The sequence below is a fragment of the Chelonoidis abingdonii genome, chromosome 2, assembly GCF_003597395.2.
Source record: "Chelonoidis abingdonii isolate Lonesome George chromosome 2, CheloAbing_2.0, whole genome shotgun sequence".
Classification (NCBI taxonomy): domain Eukaryota; kingdom Metazoa; phylum Chordata; order Testudines; family Testudinidae; genus Chelonoidis; species Chelonoidis abingdonii.
Genome location: NC_133770.1, coordinates 120,185,558 through 120,204,616, shown reverse-complemented (window position 1 = coordinate 120,204,616; position 19,059 = coordinate 120,185,558). Strand labels below are relative to the sequence as shown.

Below are 19,059 nucleotides of genomic sequence, written 5' to 3'. Positions count from 1 at the left end.
ATCGCATTTTCAAACCTGAGGGGTTAAAGTTAAGCACTCACATCTCTAAAATTAGGCCACTCATTTGGGTTCCTAAAGCCAGTCAGCTAAATTTGGATACGGGCCCTACTGTACACTTAGAAGCCTGAAGAACTGTTATTTCAGCCCATTTCTACCCTTCGGACGGCAGCAAAGCCAAAAACACCCCTTTTTTGCCTCTCTAATTTCTGCGGTATTTTTGTTCCTAAGTCTTAACTCAACTCTTTTTGGCATGCCTTACAGAACTACATCCAATATTCTTTTCTGCAGACCATGTAATTTTTAATGTCACTAAGGTTTCTTGGTCAGAAATTCTCAGATGAGTGACAAATTAATTCAAATGGGTGATTATTACTGTTGTATTTATTAAGTCAGAAGCACTTCTCATGAATAAGATGCCCATCCTCAGACACAACTCAATCTCTCCTTCCTCGACCAAGGTCTCCCATCAGACTGCACTGCCCAATATCATTGGCACCATCTTGGACCTTGAATTTTTCATGTCCTTCCTGTGTTTAATAGTCTATGAACTTATCTATCCCAATGTCTGCAATATTATCCATATACATCAATTCTTCAGCTCCACCTCAGCTGAAATCTAAATCCATGTCTTCATCTCCTTGTGCAATGACTATTGCAAATCCCTTCTCTAAGGTCTACCTACATCCCAGCTCTCCGGTTTCTAGTATATGAAGAATGTTGTTGCCATCCTCTCTCTCACACACACACACAGAGCCACATGATCCCTATCCTCAAGCAAAACCACTGGCTCTCTTTTCATTTTCAGGACAAGGTAGCACTGATAGTTAGCTAGATAGATCCCATGAAGTTGGTCTAAACTACCAAAAAGACCTTGCCTTTTTGCGCCTCAGCCTTCATCCTCCACTCATCCAATACTGATCTCCTCTTTGTCCTTTACAACACACACACCACTGTTACACAAAAACCTTCTCCTCTGACATTGATTACTAACATTTTTATCTATTTATTATTTCTTTTTTATTGCCCTAGTATCCCCAGTGATGGACCAGAACCCCTTTGTGCTAGCTGCTGTACAAACTCAGAACTAAAAGATGGTCACTTCCCATAAGAGCTTACAATCTAATGGCTTGTCTACGCTTTGTTACAGATCATCGTGACTTGATTTGCATTAGAATGCTCAACATCCACAAAGTATTTTGTCATGACTCATCTGGCCTTTGAACTCATGTTCTTAAGCTTACTTTAGAAACAGATTGACTTAAATGTTGGATGATTTTGCCTGCAGCAAAGTAGGTGCGGATACATAGCAATGTTGTGCCTCTCCCAAGTCATCCCATCAGTATCTCATGATGCTTTGCTAGGTACCGAGGTTGCCTGTCTATCTGTGTGACCTTTTCTGTGTGCCAGAGACATCCTGACCAGATATCACCTTGCTGTTTAAATGCTCACACACCACCAGGATCTTGTCTTTGTGATTCCATCTTGCGGGGACTTCAGAAACCTGTGTCATACTCCTGTTCATTGAGCAATCATGCCTTGGTGAGTGGAGCATCAGTGAGGTCTTGTGCTAATGCCCTGCATTTCATTGCCCTCTGAAGAGAGGAGTGAGTACTGTGGCAAGGCACCCCTTCTGCCTTGCCAGACTTAGTGCTCCCTCCTCTGGCAGGGACAGGGCCTAGGGTAAATCAGATCCCCACCCAGGAGTGTGTCTGTCTTCCCTCTTCGGTATTTGTTTCTCAGAGCCTTCCCAGTAAGCCTCAAGGCAGGCCTGAGGAGTGCTCCTCCACCAGACAAAGGGGAAAAGTCTATACCACACCAAAACAAAAGGGGAATACCTTTCCCTGGCCCCTTCACTGAGGCAGGAGTTGTCCTGTCACTGGCCCTGGGGTGTCAGTCCTTCCCCTAAACAGGCACTGGGTTTTGGGTATCTCCCCTATGTGGAGGAGTGCAGTCTCTCACACTGGAGAAGTCTATCTCCCTGCTACCTCCAGCCTTGCAGCAGTTTGCCTCCCCTCTTCACCAGGAGAGAGATTTTAACAGGTTTCAGGAAGCCCTTAATTGGACTCAGGTGTCCGTAATTGACCTGAAGGAACCCCTTCCCAGCTTGTTGGAAAAAGGGCCTTTAGCATTCTAGGGTTAACATACTTGTTTTCCCAGACCCTCCTGCAGCTGTCCGACCTGACTTTGTCACTGTACAGAAACATCTGAAAGTTAGCCACCACAGCGTACAAATATTCCAGCAGTTATATGGACAAATGAAAGCAAGGAGGCACAAATGAAACCCAATCCAGTGCTGCACTAAAGGAAGGAAAGAGAGCTCCAGATGGGTTAAAAGGGCAAAAAGGACAACAATAGTACCTCGGGGGGAGCTTGCAGGGTCTGTGGCTACAATCATAGAATATCAGGGTTGGAAGGGACCTTAGGAGGTCATCTAGTCCAACCCTTCTCAAAGGGGGACCAATTCCCCAGACAGACTTTTGCCCCAGATCCCTAAATGGCCCCTCAAGGACTGAACTCATAACCCTTAGTTTAGCAAGCCAATGCTCAAACCACTGAGCTCTCTGAGATGAGGGGCTAGACTATATATTTGGGAGAGATGCCACCATTGAGCCACTGCATTGTGTGGCTACCAACAAGCAGTGACCGGGCACCAAGCACGAGGACTTAACCCTCACTTCTCATTGCCTTGGGGGACAGAAGTAGATCCAGTCCGAGAGACCCAGAAGTTTACCACATCACAACCATGGCATCCACAGGAGGAAAACAAAATTTCAGGGGGAAAGAGGGACACATCTAGTAAGTATTGCAAGATATTTTTATAAAAAAGGTTGTGGGAAAGGGGTTTTAAGCAACCTAGTTCCAGGTACTATAAGGGTGCCGCCATATTTGTCTACAATCACTCTGCCTCCTGAGCTTTTGTTCCCCCACCCTTTGCTCAAAATGGCAGCCACAATGAAGGATGTACAAGTTCTCCTGCCTTTTCCTTCCTCCCTCCTCATCTTTGCTAATACACAACCACCACTATCTTTCTGTCTCCTTTCCAACAAACCTTGAGTCTGCCTAGAGGGTATCCTGATGCATCTCTCCACTCTTTGTATACTTTGTGAATGGCAAGGATCTGAGTTACTAACTCGTAGCCTTGCAAGACGCCAGTAAGGGTAGCAGGTTCTAGGGCTCTCCATGCAGTAAGGGAAGGCTCTACTTATGAGTCACTCAGGGAAAGCTAGAACCCTGTAGAGAGAGGCAGTTATTTTTGCTCACTCAATCTAATATCCAATCAGCTGAGTCATGTTACAGTAGCTCCAAGTGCCTCTCAGAGAGCAGAGACCTAGGAGCAGGGACAGAGGGGTCTTGCTGAGAAGAAACGGTAAGAAGATCTGAGATCAGAAGAAAACATAGGCTGAGCATTATGTGTTGCTGTTGTTGTCATTTAACAATACATGCAGATTCCAGAGTAGGAGTCTATACATGTCTACACTATGCTGCCTCTGAGCTTCTGGCCCCCTGTTCCCTCTGTGCTACTGCTCTCATGATGAGATAGGAGTATACTTAAGGGAAAGCTTTCCAAAGTACTGTTTCTATTGGCTGCCTTTATGAGCGGAGGAAACACTAGATGAATGGAGGTAATAAGTAATAGTGTTGAGAAAGATGGGAGCAGCAGGAAAGGGTGGTTTGACATGCATGTTGGTTGGTGGGGAGAGAGAAGGTGGAGTCGCTGAAAGCTCCCTGCATGCATGTTGATGTTGACAGTGGGAGCTGGAGGGTGCGTGGGGGTAGTGTACTGTGCTCTTTTTGGGAACAGCAGCAAGGGACAGTGCTGTGTGTATACACAATGCATCTGCCAGGATAGGTCAAGGACTCTCCGCTAGGCTTCTCTACTTCTCCCACAGCATGCCTTGCGACAGTAGGGCTAACACAGCATAGCATCAAAAATACAAGCATATTCCCAGTGTATCTTACTACTGAGCAGAAATGGGAGTGGATGCAACCAGGATTTGAACTGGGCTGAATCAGTGATCTAGCATGCTTTTGAGGATGCCTCTAGAATCGGGGGGGAGGATAATTTGTTAAAGTCCCTAGCCCTGTGAAACAAGTGCAACCGTGCAGATATTTGCAGAGATCTGAAACAATAGGCTCCGAAATATGTGACCTCTCCCATTCCTCTCACTGCCTCATGATGGGCAGTTCAGATATCCAGTGATTATGTGCTCTTTCATTGTGAATCATATAAGAAAAGAGAGGGAGAATCACAGACCTGCATGCTCTATCAAGAGCAGCTTCTCATTCTGGTGCCATGAATGGAAGTTGTTTGGCGGATGCCACCATTTCCCTCCCCTAGTCTGACCTCTGAAATCAAAAGGCCAGGGGAGCAAAGTGAGCCCTCCCAAAATGAAGTCAATTCTGTAGAGCCCAGCCACTACCTCCAGTCAAGTTGCCCAGCCTGGGGAGTGGTGGCAAGTCTGCCTTGGTGGAGAGTGTGGGGCCAAGCAGCTTCCTCCTTGGCAATAAAGGTTGCAGTTCACACCTCTGCTGCAGCCCCTCTGCAGACTCAGGCAGACATCACCGCATCAGTTACACTCAACTCATGTTTTCAAGCTTTTCTTTGCAGTCATGAGGGCCAGAAACAATTGTTACCATGAGAGCTGAGATATTGATCTCATCACATGTCTCTGGAGCCCTAGACACATGCCTGTTGTGCCCATCATGGATCTGAATCTCACTGAGGAGGCCCACAGAGCATAAGGGATCATATTTTGAACATTTGCAGCATCTGCTGTGAGTGGTGTCTGATTTTGGCATCTCAAGAGGCCAGCAGCTGGCTTGTGCCCAGAGTGAGGGAGAGAACCACCACCTTCTTTTTTCCAGCTTCAGCAATGGGTGCAACTCAAATGGAACTACAACATTCAGCATTTTATGGCCCATGATAACCTGTACTTCCATAGTCGAGTTCACACATGCGATAAAAAAGTAATCGGGATATCTACTGAAATTCACATAAGCCTAAGTTTGTTTCATGTTGTTTTACCATAATTACATGACCAAACAGTGTGCAACTGTGTATTTTTATGGGAAAAAAAATGTCCCCATGTGTAACCCATTATAAATTTCTATTCAGCACAGATACAAACTACTGTACTGTGCAAATCACCATCTCAATCTTTATGCCTAACCTTTCAAATTTGGGTGCCTAAAGCTAGGGACATTAAGCAAAATAGCCTGATTTTGCTGGACTCCCATAGTTCACAACAACTTAATGGGACTGGTTGCATGAGCCAGGACAGTGAAATTCGGCACTCAGATTTTTTTTTAATATACATTTTTTAAAAGGTGCAATAGATCTACAGCGATCTCTAGCACAAATTAATACAGAAATGAAGCCTCTACCAAAGCCTGATTCAATGCCCATTTGAAGTCAATGCAAAGACTCCCACTGACTTCATAGACTCATACAATATCAGGGTTAGAAGGGACCTCAGGTCGTCATCTAGTCCAACCCCCTGCTCACAGGGGGCCCAATACCCAGATTTTTTCCAGATCCCTAAATGGCCCCCTCAAGGATTGAACTCACAACCCCGGAAGCTCATTAGACCTAAACCTCCAAGAAAAACTGCAGTCTTCCTTTTCTTCCAGTCCTGTCAACTGGACATGCAGAATCCATGTTGCAAACCCTCTGTGAACTAAATCTTGCAATGGTCACAGACATCTAGGCTGACCAAAATGATCATGAATACATTAATGTTGTCTCCCGCCACATTTTTAGTCTATTCACACTATGACTCACACATGAAATATACCAAAAGATCTACATAGTCTCATTCAGTATTCAATCTCTCTCCCCTTATATTGAGTATTATGAACATACACACACTCATGTGACTACACAAACACACACACAGTGTAAACATTAATGTTACATCTGAACATGATAGAATTTGTTTTCCTATTTTAAAAAAATACTAGAAAGTCACATACAAAACCAAAAAAGTTATTAAGGTTGTAAAGTCAAACACTCAGCTATCAAGAAATGTCCAAATTAAGATTGCCTGGGCAACCCTAATTCTGCCCACTGTGCAAGTGCATTTTGATACAGTTTTAACTGATATGATCATATACTACGTTTTCTACAGGACCCACACACACACACTTGATCCAGGCACGTATTGGGTGAGGTACAGCAAATGAGGTGGCTCAATATTTCTTTCTATTTTCATCATTCAGTTTGTGGCCCTGTGCTCAGGGGCAGGAACAATTTTTAGAAGGGGGGCGCTGAGAGCCATTTAACCAAAACTGTTAGCCTCGTATATAATAGAAACCACTTCAAGCCAGGGAGTCCAGTAATACCCCCAGAACCCCTACTTCCAGCACCTATGGCCCTGTGCCTTGATCACTGCACACCATCCAACCATTGTACCAAATAAGGAATTAATAATTTCCTCAATAGCTTTTCTAAAGTTCTTATCATTGCAGCATCTGATCCTCACAAGCATTAACAAATTTGCCTTCACAGCTCCCTTGTGAAGAGGGAATGTACTACTGTTGCTATTTTACAGCAAGTGAACTGAGCGCACAGACGAAAATTTTCCAACTAATTTGGGGCCACTAGTTTTGGTTTTCGCGGTGACTGGGCACTTGACTGAAGACACCTAGGGGCTGATTTTTCAAAGCACTTAGCATTTTTATATCACTGTATACAATCACAGTATTGTACAAATATTAATTAATCCTAACAATCCCCTAGGTTGAGGAGGAATACATTTCTTATCCCCATTTTACAGATGGCCACACTAAGAAAGAAGGCTGAAGTGATTTGAACAGCAGAACCAGAATAAGAACTCATGATATCCTGATTCTCAATCTCACGCTTAGTCCTTCAGACCACACTGGCTTTGTCAGAAGTACTAACCATCCACAGCTTTTACTGACTTCGGTTGCAGTTGTGAGTGCAGGGCCCTGCTGCAAATCAGACCATTGGTGTCTCCGTCTGGGCACTCAAAATAAAGAACACAACTAATGGTCACTTGTGGCAATTTTAGCTTTAGTTACTTGCTCAGTATCACATAGGAACACTGTAGCAGAGCAGGAGATAGAAATGAATTCCCCGGTGTGACATTTATCTGCCTTATCCACAAGACAATCCTTTATCTGCCCACATTCCAGCTTCTACAGCAAGAGGTCCTGCAGACAAGAGCCTCATTCCTTACACAACTGATTCATTCCCTGAGCACCATCCACCCTCAGCTCTGTATAAAGTAGGAGTCCTATGTAAATATTAGCATGTGATTACATAATTAAAGACTGTGTCATAATGTAAACACACTAGTAGAGAGAATTAAGGTTGCATTGACTTAATTCTATCATTTCCTACATTTTTTGCTCCGTGTGTATGGACAATACAGGATATATCAGATGTGACTTATCTTCATGCTTAGTCATTGCACTCAGAACTTCTTTGAAAGGAAGCATCTATCAAAAACATTTAGAATCCATCATACTGTACTTACTGTGAATTTTTCCAATCCTGTTGCTCCTGCATTTCCAACAAATATACCAGAGTTGGATTCAAATTGCAAGGCCTGAGATGACCTCTGAAACTGAACTCTGTTATATTCTTCACAGTCCATGAACAGAACAGTGTCATTTCCCTGAACAGTCACTGTAAACCGATTCCATTTATTAGTCATCACTGGAACTTTAAATGAAGAAGCCTCTTGGGAGATGTAGGAACCAGGCTCTGTGTAGTACATGATTATTCTCTGGGTGCCATCATCAACTGGTGATAGTCTCATTCCCAAGTATATAGTTTTCTGAAAGGCATCCGTTATTGCAAATAGTACACCTCCATCATCGCTGTTCGGTTTTACTGTAACTACGATAGCAAAATCATTATAGAAGGTCAGTGGTATTAAAGTGCTTGTCAAACGGCCGATGTTAGCATCTGGTCCAAAACTGTAAGCTGGAAACCCTCCATAGCCAGTGATAAAGGAGACAGAAAGAGGGAGTGGAACGCCTATCAGCTCTGTCAGATCAAGATGACCCTTTGATCCTCGTTCTGTAGCATGAGACAAAAATATGTTATTTACTCCAGGTGTCTACGTTTTATTTAACATTATGAAGTTTACATGAAGTTACACTACTGCTAATGTGCTAATATCTGAAACCCCTATTCAGCAAGGTGCTTGAGCACATGAGAAATCTCATTGACTGACGGTACTACTCACATGTTTAAAGTTAGGCACACGCTCCTACAAAAATGTTCTCCTTTAGCCTTTCATAAACCATGAGTTACATACACTTGCAGAGAGGAGATGAGAGAACGGAGAATTTATTCCTTTGTTTTCTCAAATAAACAAAGATATTGTAACATAGCCATGATGAAGGGAGGAAGCAACAACCTGGCACAAACAATGCAGTGGAGTTTTACAAATGCAGGATAAGGTTACAAGTTGAGCTGAGAGAAATTTTTTCTATGAAACTTTTTTGTAATGAAAAATGCAGACTTGGCAACACCAAAATGTTTTGTGACTTCATGTCAGTTTTACCAGATTGTTTTGGATGAAAAGCAACCTGGGGAAAAAAACAACCAAACCCTGGGATGTTTTATTTGACATTTTTTTAAATGAAACATTTCAATTTTTTTTGGTTCAAAATTATATTTTGTTTCAAAGCTTCCTTTTTTTAAAAAAAAAATCAAAACCATTTAAGAATGCTCCCAATCAAAGCCAAAACTTTCTAGTTTTGGTTCAACCAAAATGTTTCATTCAACTTAAATTGAAATTGTTTTTTACTCAATTCACTAAAAATTTTGAAAAATTTTGTTGTCAGTTTGACTCTAAACATATTTTTTTCAGACTAGCCCAAAAAATCTGTTATTTGCATAGCTCTAATTGTGAGCAAGATACCTTGGAAGATTTGCTCTAAAAGTAGAGTTGTCAGGTATCCACTTTTTGACTGGAATGCCCGGTCAAAAAGGGTTCCTGGAGGTTCCAGTCAGTACTGCTGACCAGGCTATTAAAAGTCCAGTCAGCAGTGCAGTAGAGCTAAGGCAGGCTCCCTGCCTGTCCTGGCTTGATGCTGCCTCACCCTGAGCACCAGTTCTGCAGCTCCCATTGGCTTGAACCAGCCCGGAGCCCCCTCCTGCATCCCAAATCGTTCATCCCTGGCCCTGCACCAGAGCTTGCACCCCCAGCCTGAGCTTTCCCTCCCTCCCTCACCCTAACTCCCGCCTCAGCTGGAGTCCCCTCCCACTCTGAATCCCTTGGCCCCAGCCCCCAGCCTGCAGCCCCCTCCTGGACCCCACCCCCCCACATCCCTCATCCCCAATCCCCACCCCAGAGCCCGCCTCCCCAGCCAGAGCTCTCACCCCTCCCAGCCCAGTGAAAGTGAGCGAGTGAGCGAGTAGAGAAAAGGTGAACAACATGGGGAGGGGGATGGAGTGAGCTAGGGACGGGGTAGGGGCAGGGCCTATGGGTGGGGCAGGGGTGTTCAGTTTTCTGCAATCAGAAAGTTGGCAATCCTAAAACTTTGTTCAAACACATATTACAAGGATTTCAGTTTCCATTTTACACCACTTTTGTCAATTCAAGGAATGTTTTTTCCCATGGTTTCTTAATACAAAAAACATTCTTCAGTAGTTAAATCTCAGTTTGAAGTCAGGGAATTTCCATTCCATAACATATGCAGAAGTAACGGTCCCTGAAAATATGCCCTGGAAGAAAACCCCTCCTTTGTAGTCAGTTTAACTCTGAGGATCTGAGTATGACCAGCATTGAGCATCTAATCCCATTTTTATTCATATTTTCCAGATTCCTAGTAAGGTAGATTCTACCAATACTTCCAAGAACAGAGACTTCCAAATGCCAATCATCTTCTGAGAAATAAAACACTAAAATCATTATAGAATTTTTCATAACCAGGAATGTCTGGCTAATTCCACATGTGGCTTAAGTAGAATCTAAGTCTTGGTTATCCGTTATATGTATTTGTACATAGCAATAAGATCATACATTCCTCCTCCTTCACCTCCATAGCCTCCTCTTCTCCTGAAAAATGTAAGATACCATTGTAGCTAGAACTTTCCATACCTTTGATCAATGCTTATCAGAACCCCCTCCAGAATTTTTAAACTTCATAGAGGTAGGAGAGACAAAAGACTTGTGCGTGGATGTTTCTTAATAATATCCATGCACAATATTAAAATATTTTCTCTTGTCTTGAATGTAACACTCCAATTAATAAATCCTCAGATGGTGTTGTCTTTCTAAAACTGTACATGAAAAATGTGTCCCTATCTCTGTTACGACTAACTTGACTCCTTAAATTACTTTAATGATCAAGTATCTACTGGTATACTTTGTATTCCCATTCTTTGTCAAACAATATATATTATTTTACAATTTTTAGATCCTAAAATGAATCTTCATTTTATATTTGCTAATGTGACAGCCAGGATAATGTGTGTCTCAAACCAAGTGGCTGAGTGCACTCTACCTACATAGCTGCATGCTGCTCACAAAGGGTGAATCTGTAATAACCCAGGAGCTGCAGCAGGTGGTAACAGAGGTAGAGTTCACTTAAATTGGTAGTATTGACCAAGTCTATGTTAGTATAACTATGTCACATAACTGAGCAACATAATTATACCAACCTAACCCCTGCCGTAGACAGTGCTATGTCGACAGGAGGGCTTCTCTCATTGACATAAGTACTGCTGATCACGGAGGTGCAGTACCGACACCAATGGAAGAAGCTTTCCCATTGGCATAGGCAGCATCTTCACTAAGCACTACAGTGGTGCAGCTTCACCTGCGCAGCTGTGCTGCTGCAGCACTGTAAGTGTAGACAAGCTCTTAGGGTCATAGAACAGGAAAGGAACATAAAAACATGAGAAAGGCTGTACTGGGTCAGACCAAAGGTCCATCTAGCCCAGTATCTGTCTACCGACAGTGGCCAATGCCAGGTGCCCCAGAGGGCGTGAACCTAACAGGCAATGATCAAGTGATCTCTCTCCTGCCATCCATCTCCACCCTCTGACAAACAGAGGCTAGGGACACCATTCCTTACCCATCCTGGCTAATAGCCACGAATGGACTTAACCTCCATGGGATCCAGTTTCCTGTCAAACTAAAAGGGGAAGCAGTGATTCCTGTCTGACTCTTTCTTTTTTCCTTCTTCGTGGGGTAATAATAGTACCTTAACGTGGAAAGCCGTGTGAAACGGTTAACCAGGCTTTTGTAGTTTAGATTACTACTTGAACAGGACCATTTAGAAGCAAAAAGGAACGATATGCTAAGTTGAAGCAGTAGATCTTACTTTCACTGAACATTTTGTATACTCAGAGGAATGAGCTGCATTTCTAAGACCATCTCCTTAACCTGTTTCTGAAGATGATCTAACTCTATTGTCACTTAAAATAGTAATAGTATTTTCAATGACTCCGCACAGACAATCGCTTCTGACTAAGTTCCTCCCACCTTGGGCCAGATGCTCAGACTACATGTGGGCATGGAGGACATAACAAACCAGCTGTGATGTTAGCAGACCAGGAGCCAGCTCATGCCAGAGCCCTAGGTCAATTCACTTGTGTATTAGTATAGATTAAAGTGATTGTTAAGTGAGTGTATTTGGTGCTTAAACTTCATGAAAACTTATGGGATATTGGATACATTGATTTTGCTTATCTGTATCCTGTTATAATGTAGTTGCAAACATTTACATTCTAAATACTCTGTTATTAAATAATCCATCAAATGAGAAAGAAGCTTTGTGGATTCCAAATGAAGAACTTCAACAGAACTGTGCTAATTTCAAAGCAAATGGTCGTTGTGCGTGATGATCAGAAGTCTAAGACTCAGAATGCATTCCTCACTCTCTGACATCAAAGGAAAAGCCCACATGGATAGTGACTCTATCAGCTTGTTTTCGGTGAGAAGAAGATATAAGTATGGATTCAAGGAAAGATCGTGCATCCCTGGACTCTTACAGGGAAGCATACCAGATGCAAAGCAGAGATCCACAGAGACAATCTGGGTACCCTGAAATGACTTGGCAAAGCGGCAGTTTATTACATCACTGCTGCCATTTGGAATTACAAACTGTGACTCACCTGTGTACATATTTTACCTGTTTTAACCTCTCAATAATTCTCATTTCCTTTTATTAGCTAATAAACCTTTAGTTAGTTTACTAGAGAATTGGCTGCCAGTCTTGTCTTTGGTGCAAGATCCAGAGTACCAATTGATTTCGGGTAAGTGACTGGTCTCTTGAGACTGGAAGCAATCTAAATGTGATGTGATTTTTTATGTAAGTGATCCTTTTATCACAAACTTCAGTCTGCCTGGGTGGCAAGATGGACTGCAGAGTCTGAGGGGACTTTCTGTGACTCAACTGTAAGACTGATATAATGATCCAGGAGTTCACATTTGTGACTAGCTTGGTGAAATCTAATTAAAGAACATACCACTGATTTGGGGTGTCTGCCCTGTTTTCTGACAATCTGCTCTGAGGTGGGTACTCACAGTCATAAGCCACTCCATACAGCGTGACACCAGCCAAGCTATTGTCAGCAGGAGAGAAAAACAAAAACGCTTCTGTAGAGATAATCAAGATAGCCCATTTAAGACAGTTTGACAAGAAGCTGTGAGGATACTTAACATGGGGGAAATAGATTCAATGTGTGTAATGGCTCAGCCATTCTCGGTCTCTATTTAAGCCTAAATTGATAGTATCTAGTTTACATATCAATTCAAGTTCAAGCAGCAAAGAGTCCTGTGGCACCTTATAGACTAACAGACGTATTGGAGCATGAGCTTTTGTGGGCGCATGCATCCGACGAAGTGGGTATTCACCCATGAAAGCTCATGCTCCAATACGTCTGTTAGTCTATAAGGTGCCATAGGACTTTGCTGCTTTTACAAATCCAGACTAACACGGCTACCCCTCTGATACTTGAATTCAAGTTCAGCAGTTTCTCGTTGGAGTCTGTTTTTGAAGCTTTTCTGTTGCAAAATTGCCACCATTAAATCTGTTACTGAATGGCCAGAGAGGTTGAAGTGCTCTCCTACTGGTTTTGAATGTTATGATTCCTGATGTCAGATTTGTGTCCATTTATTCTTTTGCGTAGAGACTGTCCAGTTTGGCCAATGTACATCGCAGAGGGGCATTGCTGGCACATGATGGCATATATCACGTTGGTAGATGTGCAGGAAAACAAGCCCCTGATGGCATGGCTGATGTGTCAGGTCCTATGATGGCGTCACTTGAATAGACATGTGGACAGAGTTGGCATCGGGCTTTGTTGCAAGGACAGGGTTAGTGTTTTTGTTCTGTGGTGTGCGGTTGCTGGTGAGTATTTGCTTCAGGTTGAGGGGCTGTCATCAAGGACTCATTCACCTACTTCTTGTCAAACTGTCTTAAATGGGCTATCTTGATTATCACTACAAAACTGTTTTTGTTTTTTTCTCCTGCTGACAACAGTTCATCTTAATTAATTAGCCTCTTAGGGTTGGTTGAGCAACTCCTACCTTTTCATGTTTTCTGTACATATATGTATATCCTCACTATATGTTCCATTCTATGCGTCCGATGAAGTGGGTTGTAGCCCACAAAAGCTTATGCTCAAATAAATGTGTTAGTTTCTAAGGTGCCACAAGTACTCCTGTTCTTTTTGCAGATACAGACTAACACGGCTGCTACTCTGAAACCTGATTTATTCTGGGAAACCTACATTTTAGTTTTGTGAGCATAGTATCAAATATCCTATAAACATCTTTATCCACTCTGCCTCTATGAGGATTCACAGTATATTCATTTAGATATACAGTATTTATCCTCTAATGTGAATACTTTTGAGAAAGCCTTTTTCTGCTGCTCAGTCACTCATATCCTAAATCAAGGTTTCTTCACATTTAATTTTTAATGGTTCTACAGTAAATTTTATGGCTTTATATGGCATGACAGGGAGGTAACACATACCCATTCTCTCTCTCCAGCTCTGGCTCAGCCTCATCTTGAATACTGTGTTTAGTTCTGGGTACCACATTACCAGATAAATATTAACATAATGGATGGTGTACAGAGAAAAACAAAAAATAGTTAGGAAGCAACTGATGTACAAGGGAAGATTTTAAGAATAGGAGGGGGGAAAAAGTCTTTACCACCACAAAAGAGGGTGTCACAACAAGTTTAAATTCTGCAGATAGAAATAAATACACATAAATGACATACTCAAACCCTTATCATTCAGCTCCAAGACATAACCCTACAACTTGAGTCAAAGAAGAGCTCTTTTAGTGGGTAGCAGTTGCAAGTGCCTTATCTGTGGGGTCAGGCACTGAAGGACATCATATTCAATCATAGTAATTGATTATCAGGTTTTGTTAACTGCTAATTAAAATATGTGGTGGGGAGAACTCAGAACATGACATGATGGTTGCCCATTAGCTGTTTTACAATTTTAAAATAAATTAGGGCTGCCAAGCTATTAAAAAATTAATCGTGATTAATCACATTGTTAAACAACAATAGAATACTATGTATTTAAATACTTTTGTATGTTTTCTACATTTTCAAATATATTGATTTCAATTACAACACAGAATAAAAACTGTGCAGTGCTCACTTTATATTCACTTGTGATTACAAGTATTTGCACTGTAAAAAAGAAACAAAAGAAATAGTATTTTTCAATGCACTGCAGTACTTGTACTAGGTGAAATCTCTTTATCACGAAAGTTGAACTTACAAATGTAGAATTATGTACAAAAAAAAACTGCATTCAAAAACAAAGCAATGTAAAACTTTAGCACCTACAAGTCCACACAGTGCTACTTCTTGTCCAGCCAATCTCTCAGATAAACAAGTTTGTTTACATTTGCAGGAGATAAAGCTGCCCGCTTCTTGTTTACAATATCACCTGAAAGTGAGAACAGGTGATCACATGGCACTGTTTTAGCTGGCGTCACAAGATCTTTATGTGCCAGGTGCACTAAAGATTCATATATCCCCTCATGCTTCAACCACCATTCCAGAATACATGTGTCCATGCTGATAACAGATTCTGCTTGATGATAATTCAAAGCAATGCAGACCAACGCAAGTTCAGTTTCATCATCCAAGTCAGATGCCACCAGCAGAAGGTTGCCTTTCCCCCCCTACCCCCGGTGGTTGTGGTTCAGGTTCTGTAGTTTACGCATCGGAGTGTTGCTCTTTTAAGACTTCTGAAAGCATTCTCTATACCAGGGGTTCTCAAACTGGGAGTTTGGACCCCTCAGGGGGTCACAAGGTTATTACATGGGGGATCGTAAACTGTCAGCCTCCATGTCAAACCCCACTTCACCTTCAGCATTTATAATGGTGTTAAATATGTCAAGAAGTGTTTTTAATTTAAAAGGGGGGTCGCACACAGAGGCTTGCTATGTGAAAGGGGTCACCAGTACAAACATTTGAGAACCACTGCTTTACACCTAGTCCCTCTCAGATTTTGGAAGGCACTTCAGATTCTTAAACCTTATGTCAAGTGCTGTAGCTATCTTTAGAAATCTCACTTTGGTACCGTCTTTGTGTTTTGTCAGATCTGCAGTGAAAGTGTTCTTAAAACGAACATGAGCTGGGTCATCATCCAAGACTGCTATAACATGACATATATGGCAGAATGCGGGTAAAACAGAACAGGAGACATACAATTCTCCCCCAAGGAGTTCAGTCAAAAATTTAATTAATGTTTTATTTTTTAATGAGCATCATCAGCATGGAAACATATCCTCTGGAATGGTGGTGAAAGCATGAAGGGGCATAGGAATGTTTAGCATATCTAACACCTAAATACCATTCAATACTGGCTACAAAAGTGCCATGTGAATGCCTGTTCTCACCTTCAGGTGACATTGTAAATAAGAAGCAGGCAGTATTATCTCCCGTAAATGTAAACAAACTTGTTTCTCTTAATGATTGGCTCAACAAGAAGTAGAACTGAGTGGACTTGTAGGTGCTAAAGTTTTACACTGTTTTGTTTTTTGAGTGAAGTTATGTAACAAAAAAAAATCTACATTTGTAAGTTGCATTTACACAATAAAAAGATTGCACTACAGTACTTGTCTGAGGTGAACTGAAAAATACTATGTCTTTTGTTTGCCATTTTTACAGTGCAAATATTTGTAATAAAAAATAATAATATAAAGTGAGTACTGTACACTTTGTATTGTGCATTGTAATTGAAATCAATACATTTGAAAATGTAGAAAAACATCCAAAATATTTAATAAATTTCAATTGGTATCTATTGTTTAGCAGTGCAATTAATCATAATTCATTTTTTTAACTGCGATTAATTTTTTTGAGTTAATCGCGTGAGTTAATTGTGATTAATCTACAGTCCTAAAATAAATATCCACATGAAGGCAGTGCATTATAGTACAATTAGGGCCAACTCTATACTACAGGCTCTGTAGCAGCAAAGCTCGTAGCTATGCCAGCATCCCTCATAGTATAGGTGCAAACTACAGCAATGAAAGGTGTTTTTCCTGTTGCTGTAGGAACTCAACCTCCCTGAGTGACAGTAGCTATGCTGACAGAAGTATTTTTCTGTAGTCCTAGTTGCATCTACACAAGGCATTATGTCAGCATAGCTATGGCACCTGGGTGTGAAAAATCCACACCGCTGAGCGCCGTAGCTACGTCAACTCAACTTTTAAAGGCCTAAGACTAATGACATGAAATTAAGAAATGGATAAAATAAACTGAATCTCAGGAAAATCTTTTTGACAGGAAATTTATTAGCCTATAGAATCATCTCTCAAGAGAGATGATGAAATCCCCACATCATGAGAATTCAAAATTAAAACTGCACAAAACAATAGTAAATGCACTGTAGGGAATAATCCATGGAAGATGATTCATTTGATGACCAAACAGCCTTTTCAATCTCAAGGTTCTAAGATTGTCTGAATCTTCCACCAGCACCTATTAATGTAATTTATTTATTTATAAATATTTTATACAGTGCCCATTGCTGTAGCAACAGCATGTTAACGTAACCATACCACCTACGTAGGTTGGATAAACCCTATCATAATAGCTGTGCAAAAGCTACAGAGCTGTGCCTCACTGCGGTAGACAAGATTAAACTAAAAGCCTTTGTTAAAAGCTTCAGTTAAAAGCCTGGTGGAATAAATGCATCTTGCACTGTACACTGAAGCAGGCCTATTAAATTGCTTCGGGTGAACAGCAGAGGAAATTTCACAGTAAGAGGCCTCGGCTGAAAGGATGCTAGTAACTTTTACCTATCTATTCATACATTTACATTTTCAAAAGGACTTCTTGTCCTTCCTTGTCTGATTACTCACAATGCTATTTTTGTAATATATTTATAATGTGTACTGCAGTCACCCTCTTTGTGCTCTATTCTGCCCTCGCATTCCCGATTGTGCTGGGTGCTGTACAAACACATGGAAAGACTCTCCATGTGCCATGAAGATCTTACAATATAATTTAATCAAAACTAATTACCATTCTCTCTTCTTCAACTTTAGCTTCAACATATAATCTCTATGAACTTAGTTTTCACCTGCTTTTCCAATTTTATAAAGATTTGGGGTTTTGTCATATTATTTTTACTCTCTCTAATAAACCAGAATAGTTGAGGTTGCCTCTTCTTGCTTTCCTGAAAACTGAATAACTCTGGTTTGGCTACCAAGCAGAACAAACCTGAATATTTCTAGATAAAACCTTTACAAGGTGAAGCTAACCTTAGAAGTAAACAAGCAGTAAACTAAGAGGAAGAGTCCACACATAAACCCTACGGTTAGTGGGAGGGGAAACAAAGGCCAGGAAATTTGGTGTTAAGGTTAACCTTACGGGAAACCCAAAAAATTAGAGAATATGGAAATTCACATGGATGGTAGGAAACCAAACTACTTCTTAAGGTCCCAGGAAAGTGAGTGTCTGCCTTGGGAGGTAGCAGAAGAGGGGTCACGTGGCCAGCAACAAGTTTATGAGGGATTTGGGGTGTGGCAAGGAAGAGTCCTTCCATCAATCAGACTAATCTAACTTCCCATTCGAAATAAAGGATCTGCCAAAAAGCATTAGAAATGTTTTCTAGACATAGTGACAACCCTTTTTTTTTTAAAATAAGTCTTAATTTGCAAACGGCATGTCAGATGAATTCATTGACAGATCTCTCTAGGAATTATCTTACATTTTGAGATCTGCCATGGGTGGCGTGTGAAACCTCTTCCAGCCATGCCCCTTCCTCCTGAGGCCCCTCCCCCCCATGAGAGCCCCAAGCTACCCTCCTTTCCAGCAGCTGGTGGAGCCCCGGCACACCCGCTCCAGTCATCCCGAACCACCTGGCAGGCCAGTCCAAGCCGCCGCTGGCCACTCCATCCCCTGGCCACCAGAGAGCCCAAGCCCCAAGCACCAGGCCACTGGCCAGAGCTGAGCCGCTCCTGCTTCAGGGGAGAGGGGGAGCAAGGACGGGGCCCTGGGGCAGAGCATGGGAGGGGCCACAGCTTGGGTTAGCTTAGCCTCCTCTGGCCTATAATACCCACCACACATGAGGTCTGCTTTTGCAAAGAAAAAGGCTACAATTTAGATATCCAGCCCACTTTACACCATCATTTAAGCTCATTGGAGCTGATGTGCCTTTCTGACACCTCTATTTAAAACCAAAGTTTTTTAAATGAGAATTTAATCAACTCATCTTTAGCCCTGCATACTGAAATGTCTCACGTCCTTATGTCTGAAGGCTACATTTGCAGCTAAGGGTATGTTTACACTACGGGATTATTCCGATTTTACAGAAGCCATTTTTTTAAAACAGATTGTATCAAGTCAAGTGCACGCGGCCACACTAAGCACATCAATTCAGCGGTGTGCGTCCATGTACTGAGGCTAGTGTTGATTTCCAGAGTGTTGCACTGTGGGTAGCTATCCCATAGCTATCCCATAGTTCCCGCAGTCTCCCCCGCCCATTGGAATTCTGGGTTGAGATCCCAATGCAAAAACAGTGTCACGGGTGATTCTGGGTAAATGTCGTCACTCAAGCCTTCCTCTGTGAAAGCAACA

At 41.8% G+C, this 19,059-nt stretch overlaps 1 protein-coding gene and 1 long non-coding RNA gene across 4 annotated transcripts in view; one reads left to right on the top strand and one right to left on the bottom strand.

The window, feature by feature from the left end:
- Positions 1-19,059, top strand: part of LOC142046342 (uncharacterized) — a 934,987-nt gene that overhangs the window by 718,447 nt on the left and 197,481 nt on the right. The window lies entirely within an intron of this gene.
- COL15A1 (collagen type XV alpha 1 chain) overlaps positions 1-19,059 on the bottom strand; it is a 282,178-nt gene that overhangs the window by 170,131 nt on the left and 92,988 nt on the right. For all 3 annotated transcript variants that reach the window (XM_032765559.2, XM_032765558.2, XM_032765560.2), the window contains exon 3: positions 7,503-8,050. In XM_032765559.2, the coding sequence (XP_032621450.1) occupies positions 7,503-8,050 (548 nt within the window). The remainder of the gene's footprint in view (positions 1-7,502; positions 8,051-19,059) is intronic.